General features: G+C 49.5%; 1 protein-coding gene across 1 annotated transcript; it reads left to right on the plus strand.

Moving 5' to 3' along the window:
* The first annotated feature begins 5,161 nt into the window (after positions 1-5,161).
* LOC144112890 (importin-7-like) lies at positions 5,162-5,880 on the plus strand. The gene is made up of 2 exons (XM_077645712.1): positions 5,162-5,564; positions 5,687-5,880. The coding sequence occupies exon 1, from the start codon at positions 5,257-5,259 to the stop codon at positions 5,545-5,547; it is 291 nt and encodes a 96-aa protein (XP_077501838.1). The 5' UTR covers positions 5,162-5,256; the 3' UTR covers positions 5,548-5,564; positions 5,687-5,880.
* Positions 5,881-9,283: the final 3,403 nt, after the last annotated feature.

A 9,283-nucleotide genomic window follows, 5' to 3' on the forward strand; every position in this document is an offset into this window, starting at 1 on the left:
TTTTATGCACTGCGTCTTCCCTAAATTCCCCAGGCAGGGGACGCCCTCGCCGTGGTGGGTGTGGCCAAGATTTTCACTCTCACGCACAAACGGACACCTCAGCACACATGGACATGCCCCTGATATAACTTGAGCCCGAGGGAGAGGTGTATGAGGTCAGGACCCGGCCGGACTGGTAGGGGACTTCAGCTGGTCGGCCCGCTATTCCCCGCTTGGCGAACTTCAAGGAAGCCGAGGCGCAAAGCCGCGGCTCCTCGTCGGGAAATAATCCAAGTTGTTCTGCCGTTAGCGATAGCCGGCGAAGCTTGTGGACGAGCCGCTGTGGCGATCCGTTCCCACGCCGGAAGCTCTGCACCCTTTCAGATCCCGGGAAGCCAGGAGTAGCCGGGTCGGTAGAGATTCAGGGATCTGGAGACAGCCGGCACCACCTGGCAGGCTGTGGCGGCGACTCCTTAAAGGGATTAACACAGAACCCTGCTGCCCGCTTGTCCCACGCCACGACCGGGCGAGCGCGGTAAATGCACCCCGCAGACACCTGGCGAGCGATGCTGTCTAGGTAGCAATCCTCGAGAACTGCTGCCGCCAATCCTAATACCAGCTGGCGACAATTCCTAATAGTGGATACCGTGGACGATGGAGGTTCTGACGCGCTCGGTGGAATGCGCAACCTGAGGGTGGTTGCCAAAGGAATAACCCGGTGGGTGGCTACCCTGGAAGGTGGAGGGGGAGGAGGAAAGTGAGCTGAGAAGAGGAGAGGAGACATCAGAGAAGCGCTCGCTCACCGAATGCCACTCTTTCGTTGTAGTGGCAGTGTACGAGCTTGGTGGTTTAACGGCCCTGTGCGGTGTTTGTGAGTGGGTCTCATGGAAGCGGGACCTTAAGCAAGCGTCGTACAGGGCGTCAAAGACGTGCGGTGAGCCCAGCGAGGCGAACAGCAACGCTTTCGAAGAGCGCATCAGCGACAGACGGGAGAGCTTGCTCTCGAGGGAACACAACTAGCAGCATGTGTACGTGAAGCGAGAGGATGATTTCCCTTCGGATACCCTTTATGCATATATGACGCCTGATGTACGCACAACCAGAGTCAGCATGGCATCAAAGGGTCGGGGGTTAAAGTTGCAGTAGTCAGATGAAATGCCGAATGATTTCCCTAGGATTGTTGAGCAAGACCGATTATACGCACGCGCACATCAAGCACCGAATGGTGGCCAGGCGCGTCCATCTGTCCGGGATGGTGAATAAAGAAGGTAAATCGAGTGTAAACACATGTGTGTGCTGTGTCGTGCCATGCAAACGAAAATGAAAGTATAATGCTCCGTATTTACGTCAGACCGGCGCATTGATCCTCTATCAGATTCTTTTAGTTCCTTTTGTGGCTGTATGCGAGAAAAGAGTGTGTGTCTGCGTGGGGGCGGGGGGGGGAGACACAGATAAGAACGGTATGCGTATATTTATATACCAGGAGGTGTTTCAGGAAAACCAGTCATTAATTTTTAAAAAGAGTTTTTGAGGTAAAGAGAAGCTGTATGTGGCATAGAAATACCAGCGTTGGCGGTCGTCAAAAAACAGAGGAATCATGTTAATTAGTAAAGCAAATAACTAAGTTTCAATACATAACTTTTAACTATTACTGGTAGGCACGTGATTGTAATTAGTGATTTGTAGCCGGCCGTTAGTTATAGCGATATCAGTTTTTTTTAATTTCGAAAACGCGATTACCTCGCCGCTGTGGCTCAACTAATTTTGGCTACTCTGTGCCAAAATACATGCGCTTTGGACAATCACGCAGGCAAAATAACCCCTCCAGAGCACATAAGTAGCGAAATAGGCAAATATTGTCGAGCCACAGGGGCGAGAGTAATCGGATTTTTGGAATTAAAAAAAACATATATGGCTAATACTAACAGTCGGCTACGAATATATAACTGCAACATGGTGCCCATGATAATAGTAAATGTTATCGATTAGAATTAAATTACTCACTTTACTAGTCAACATGATTCGCCTGTTTTTGACGTCCGGCTACACTGGCTACTATGCCACAAAAAGGCCCACTGTACGCCAAAACCCGACTTTTAAAAATTAGTGGCAGGCTTCCCTGAAACACCTGCAATATAAACACCGATGTGCTGGTAACGTGCTGGTTATGATGTGCTGCGTAATGTTCCTCCACCAATTTTACTAAATATTTCGGGCCAAATAACCATTCTAATTATTTATTTAATCAGTGATATCACAACATAGAGTATAAATATAAGACAAGGTCTTTGCATCTGCACCATGGCCTTGTACAAGTTTCGGCCACTTATTGATATATTTAAATGAGGATAACCTGAACAACTGGAGACAAACAGAAAGTCAAACATCACAAGTGTTGGCTTACAACTCGATAATATTCTGTTAAAATTATAAATGCATGCACACGGACATGTGACCTGAAGGGGAAGAGACAACAAAGCATGAGTAACTTTGGCCAAGGAAAAAAACAGGCACAGATATGATAGAAATAACTTGACGTTCAGCTTCCGTTCCGGAGACAGAGGCTCATGGCCGAAGACGACGACGACCGTCGGAGGCCGGACCCGAAGACAGAAGACGACGAAGGCCGTGCTCCTGGACGCGTTCGATTCGGACCTGGATGACACTAACCACCAGGGCCAGCAGTGTGCGGCGAGAATTGCGTGCCGCGCCGTTTTCCGTCATCATCAACCTCCATCAAGGCGTCAGAGCAAGACACGGAGCCGACCACGACGTCCCTTCACGAAGAGGAGTGCCCAGTCTCCAAGGTCATGCGAGGCATCCAGAACACGGACCCGATGTGGCTCGGTGCGCTGACTTGGGGCCCGCAGTCCGTCGAGCAGAAGAGGTCCCCACAGGAGGTCAACGTGCTGATCGACCGGAGGAATGCCGTAGCAGAGACGAGGCGGATCGAGGAGAGTGGCGGATACGTGTTCCAGAACCAGACGGTGGCTCCACCGTTTAGCTCTGGTGGCACACCCTTCTGTGAGCCACATATCTACCAGCGTGCGTATGCTTTTTGTTAAGTCGCTTTTTCTCGTCTTCATTTTTCTTATGTTCACGGTGCATTTTTTAGCATTCCCCCGTTTCTTGCGTGCGCTCATGTTCCGGTGACATTTTTTCCATGCAGAGAAGGCCTCCACTTCTTGCTTGACCTTGGAGTCGCGGTTCGACAAGCGCCTAACGGCGAGCGGGCCCGACTGAGTAGAACTTCCGCGTTCACGGACTCTGGCCCTTGCGGCGGCGTGCACGGCGCCACTGCGCATGCTCAATCATTTGTAATAGCGTTTTTTCATCAGTAACTAAATAACGGATAAGGTGGAGAGAGAACGTGCTATCTTCCACATGACTACTGTACTTTCGCTTATTGACGCTAGCTGCGGTTGATTCCGCAGTGCTCTCTAGTACGACATTCTCAATTTCGCTGTCTGATATCACAATGCCCCCATAGATTTCATAAAGTTATATTGCAAATGTTTTGCGTTCAGAGTCGTTAACTGTGATACACTTTATGCGGTTTTGATCTCGATCACTGTGCTTGTTTACGGAACTTTTCTGTTCATGCTGGGGCAAACAAAGCTGGTTTTTTAACAAAAGGCGCTGTTCTTGAAATCGGAAGCTGGAGGCACTCCCCATTTGCGACGGGGCGTGTATTCGATTTTATAATACCAAAAGTTGATTTTAAAAGACCTACTTTTTTGTTCACAACGAAATCTTGTTGTCCAAATACAGCGCGGTTGCGTTAGAAAGACTGCAGAAGAAAAAGGAAGAAAACCTTCATCAATGGAGACACTTGTAATTATGTAGAGAAAGTGATAGCAAAGCAGGAGCGAAATTGGCGAAAGAAAACAAGGTGTTTGAGCAAGACTTTCACCCCTTTTCTGTTCATGAGGAAGAATCCGGTGTTGCTTACCAGCATCTTTTTCATTTTAATTACCTGGACACAGGTGAATAGTCACCCGATTCTTGGTCGATCCTTCAGTGCCATCTCGTGATAGGCTAATAACAACACTTGTAATCTTGCAGTGTGGCCATATGCCTCCAGGACTGCTATATTACTTGTGCGCTAATCCTTGCGCGCTTCTGCAGTCTTCTATGCACGTATGCGTAACGCGCTGGCATGCTGAGTGCTTTCTCTCTTTCGCTGACGTGAAGACAAACACGCTTTCCAGCTCAATATTTCACACTAGGAACCTTCATGTAATCAAGGGTGACCCTGTATTTTTCATTAGGAACCTTGATGCATTTAACAATAGCAAGACTATGATACCTCTATGTTGTGATGGTGGGTACGAGGGTACCGATCAAGTTCCACCGCATGCCATCGTTTTATCCCGTGTTACACGAGTTTCAGTACCAAGTTAAAATCAGTTTTTACCGATCATATCATGCTTTTTATCCTATCAGTATAAGGCAAGATATATTTTGATTTACACCCTGATCTCGCAACGAACTCCGCGAACAACATAACAGGAGTGAAAAGAAAGGGTGCTCAGGGCCCGCGCTGAATGTAACCAGACGAAAAGGTGACATGTAGAGAAAGAGAAAGCAAAGCCGGAGCGACAATGGCGAAGTAAAACAAGGTATTTGAGCAAAATAGAAAAAGAGAGAGAGAGAGATCGAAACAATTTTTCTTTATGAATTTTTGATGGAATGTGTGGGGGGGAGGGGTTAGGCCCGCCAGCTGGCCACGAGCTTTTGGAGCACAGCGATTCCTTGGGGTCGGGGTACCGCTCACAGAGCTGCAGATCTATCGGGGGAATGTCCGAGGGACATGCGTGGAGAATTGTGACATAGGGTGGCCTGGGAAGATAGAAAACATAATGCGCGTATCTATCGTTCTCAGAGGTCGAGCTCATATCTAAAAAGAGTGATAAAAAACGCTCACGTCGCACCATCGAGAGTAAAAGTGCGATCCCTGATGAAATTTGGTAATCGAGGCCGAGGAACGTAGGTGTGCGCTCAGGCTGAGAGCAGGAAGCTAGCTTTGTTCCTCGCCGCGCCTTTCTTATTCCGCGCCTGGGGGTCCGGAGACAGAGGCTGATAGAAGAAAACGTTGACGACCGTCGGAAGCCGGAGCCGAAGGCGCGCGACAGAAGACGACGAAGGCCGTGCTCCTGCACGTGTTCGATTCGAAGCTGGATGACACTGACCACCAGGGCCAGCAGTGTCCGGCGAGAATTGCGTGGCGCGCCGTTTCCGTCATCCTAAACCTCCATCAAGGCGTCAGAGCAAGGCATGGAGTCGACCACGATGTCCCTCCACGAAGAACAGTGCCCTGTCGACGAGTACCCGGGCGCCAAGGAGGTCATGCGAGCCATCCAGAACACCGACCCGATGTGCTTCGGTGCGCTGACGTCGGGCCCGCAGTTCGTCGAGCAGAAGAGGTCCCAACAGGAGATCTGCGTGCTGACCGACCAGACGAAGGCCGCCGCAGAGTCGAACCGGATAGAGAAAAGCGGCGGATACGTGTTCCAGAACCAGACGCTGCCCCCACCGTTCAGCTCTGGTGGCAAACCCTTCCGCTAGCCGCTCAATATCTACCGGTGAGCTTCCATTTTCTAATAGCCTTACTTTTGCTTTTCCTCTCTTTTCTTCTGTGTTTTTTTCTTTCGCCTTTCCTACCTGCTTCCGCGCACTCATGTTCCGCTGCTTTTCGTCCATGCAGACCGGGCCTCTGCTATCATCTGCTTGATCGTGCGGACACTCGACTGCCAAGAGCACTTAGCCAGCTTGACCGGCTGTCCGTAACCTGCGCGCTTATGGACTACGGCCCTTGTGGCGGCGCTCACGGCGCCACTGCGCATGCTCAATATTAGCATGCCATCGATTTCTCACCGATAACTAAATGACTGAAGATGAGCCAGGGATACGCTCGTAATTTATATGCCGACTGTAACTGCGTTTATTTTGCAGCTCACTACCATTGTCATTGTCAGTGTCGCTGTGTAAAATAAAAATGCGTTCTTTTTTTATAAAGTTCTCTTCCAAAAGTTTCGCGTCCAGATTCATCACGTGCACATTCCTCTGCGGCTTCCTGTTCTGACCACCCACGTTTCCCAGGCACGCTTGCATGTTTGCGCAAGTCGTCCGGCTTTACGCACGTCCTCCTACATCATGCTGCGCGGCCGTACAAGCGAGCAGCCGAGGTCTGCACACCAATCTTTCCTGCGTTGCTTTTACTCAGTAGTCGACATAAATGGCTGCGCTCAACGATTTTTCAGTATTCTAATATTTTAGGGTCGACTTTCAATGTGTCACAACACGCATCTGCACTGCACCACAATGGTTGCGCTAGAATCGCTATATTACCGGGTGTTTCAGCGAACACATTCAAGTTTTTTTCAAAAATAGGCTTTTCAGGGTAAAAATATGGCTTTTGAGGCATAGTATTACCACAGTTCCTCAATTTTTTTGGGACTCTCGTATTACCAGGGTTGACGAACAATAGAAAACCGGTGAATCATCTTGAGTTGTATTCTAGTTATTAATTGTAAAAAAAATTGACTTTTTAACTAGTAGAGTTAGGCGCCTAGTTGCAATTAGTTATTTGTAGCCGGTCGTAAGTAATAGCCATATAAGTTTTCAGAATTTCGAAAACGCGATTACCCTTGGCGGTGCAGCTCGACAAAATTTGGCTTTTTGACTAGTTACGTGCTATTAGGAATGGCCGCACAGCTGGTATTAGGATTGGCGCCAGCATGTCTCGAGGATTGCCACCAAGACAGAATCTCTCGCCATGTGTCTGCGGTATGCATTTATTGCGCTCGCCCGGTCGTTTCTCCGTGGGACAAGCGGGGAGCAGGGTTCTGCGAAAATCCATTTAAGGAGTCGCTGCCACCGGCCGCGAAGTGGTTCCGGATGTCTTCCGATTTTTCCCGACGTCTCCACCGATCCGACTACCCCTGGCCTCACGGGCACAGCACCAGCATGGGAACGGATCACCACAGTGGCGTGTCTGCAGGCTTTGCCGGCCATGCCTAATGGCAGAACCACTGGGGATTATCTCCCGACGGGGCTGCGCCTCGGTTCCTTCGAAGTTCACCGACCGGCGGAGAGCGGGCCGACCACCTGACTTCGCCTGCCAGCCTGACGGGGTCCTGGCCGCACACCCATCTCCCTCGGGCTCAACTTATGCCAGGGGCGTGTCCATGTGTGCGGAGGTGTCTGTTTCTGTGTGATAGCGCAAGTTTTGTCCACACCCACCAAGGTGAGGGCGTTCCCTACCTGGTGAATCTAGGGAAGACGCAGTGTATAAAGCTGGACTGCAGATGCAGTTGAAGTAGCTCACTTCAGAACTCAAAAGCTTGTAAATATGTAAAATAAACCAAGTCTTCTTCCTCCACTAACGAATTCTTCACTCAGTGGCGCTCCTGTCCTGGACGGAGCGGGCGTCATCTAGACCGAGGTTGTGTCAAGTAGCGACCCCGATCCCCACCTTCAACAACTGGTTGGCAGCGCTTGGGATGGACCAGGTGACATCGTTCTGCATATACGGATGACCGCTTTGTCTTTGTTCTATGATTCACCAGGCTTTAAACTCTGGGTAAAAAGTTTGAACTGCTGGTAATCGGCTGTCTGTAGCACAGTGTAGTTTGCACAGAACCATAGAACATTAGCGAGTGGACAAAGCCACCATTTGGGGCAACGATCATGGACTTCAAGAAGGTTGATAGGGAAGAGCTGTTGCTGATGTGTGATGAGTTGGATGTGGAAGTGGAGGAAGGAATGAGGAAAGGGGCAATCATAAAAGGAATCAATAATAGCGATGCGGATGAAGAAGCGATGCAAATTGCGTGGGAAATGGCAAAGAAAGAGCTATAACGGCGAAGAAAGCAGAGGATGAAAAAAAGAAAGCAGAGAATGAAAGAAATGAAAAGCAAGGCGCAGATCAGATACAACTGAATATGATGGAGCTCAAACTCGAAAGCCAGCGTCTGGTAGCCCAAAACGGGGGAGCCCGCATTAGTGACAGATTTAACAGGGTAGAGTCTCACCGTACAGACATTTGGATGTACCCTACAAGATGGGCGAAGACATCGGTCTGTATCTAATCAACTATGAAAGGGCGTGTCAAAAGAGCAAAATCGCAGAAAATTTGTGGTCACGACGCCTGCTAGGTTTTTTACCATGCGAGGCGTCTAATGTGATCGCCAGGCTCAGCGAACAGGATGCGAAAAATTATGAAAAGGTGAAATCTGCTCTACTGAAGAAATACCGCCTTTCAGATGAGACATTTCGGCAGCGTTTTAGGGAGGCAACAAAAAAAAGCAATGAGGATTATGCGGAGTTTGCGTACACAAGGAAAAGCAACCTTGTAGAGTGGCTTAAGGGGGCAGGCGTGTACGAAAGCAGGGACAAGGTAGTTGAGTGCGTCTGTCTGGAGCAGTTTTTCCGCAACATTCCACCATCCGTAAAACTATGGGTGCAGGACAAAGAAAAGGTAGAGACAGCAGAGCGAGCAGCTCAACTAGCAGACGAATTCTCGACGCGGAGAAAGGCGACTGCGGAGGAAGGCCAGTCAGAAAGAGGATCTACCTCAAGAAAGTATTTTTCTTCTAGACGGGCGGCTCTAAATGGAAACGTGGGGCAGGGTGTAACACAAAAAAGTCACCGAAAAGGCTCCAGAGAAGAGCGGCAGTCAAACGAAGGACGAAGGGGTAGAAAAGGCGGGGAAAAAGGAGTTCGAGGCCAGGCAACCGTTGCGGTGTTATAACTGCCAAGAAACAGGGCCCATTGCTGCAAGATGTAGAAACCAGCGATTGGTGTTCTCGTACGTAAACGGTAGTGATGGAAACCTAGAGCTGCTTTGCCCCTACCTTCATGAGTTAGATGTAAATGGCAAGCCTTGTAAGGTGCTCAGGGACAGTGCGGCTACGCTGGATGTAGTGCGCCCATCCTATGTTACGTCTGAGGATTTCACGCGAGCAGTAACGTGGATTAAACAGGTGTTGGAGGAGCACAGTGTTTGCTTACCTATGGCAAGGGTTGAAATTTCAGGTCCGTTTGGAAAACTGGTGACGGAGGCAGCCGTCTCGAAAACAGTTCCGCTGGAATATCCTTATCTGTTCTCAAACCGGTCTGACCGGCTGTTGCGTGAGCTAGGGCAGATCTTTGGAGAAGGAAAAGTGCAGGCACTAACGCGCTCTAAAACCCGCCAGCTTGCCGCTCAGTTAACACAGGACATGGGACAGGGAGAAGCAGAAATCGGAGCAGAACCTGAAATCATGGAGCCAAACCTAGTGGCTGAACAAGGGGTCGAGGT

Source organism: Amblyomma americanum, chromosome 1 (assembly GCF_052857255.1).
Source record: "Amblyomma americanum isolate KBUSLIRL-KWMA chromosome 1, ASM5285725v1, whole genome shotgun sequence".
Lineage (NCBI taxonomy): Eukaryota > Metazoa > Arthropoda > Arachnida > Ixodida > Ixodidae > Amblyomma > Amblyomma americanum.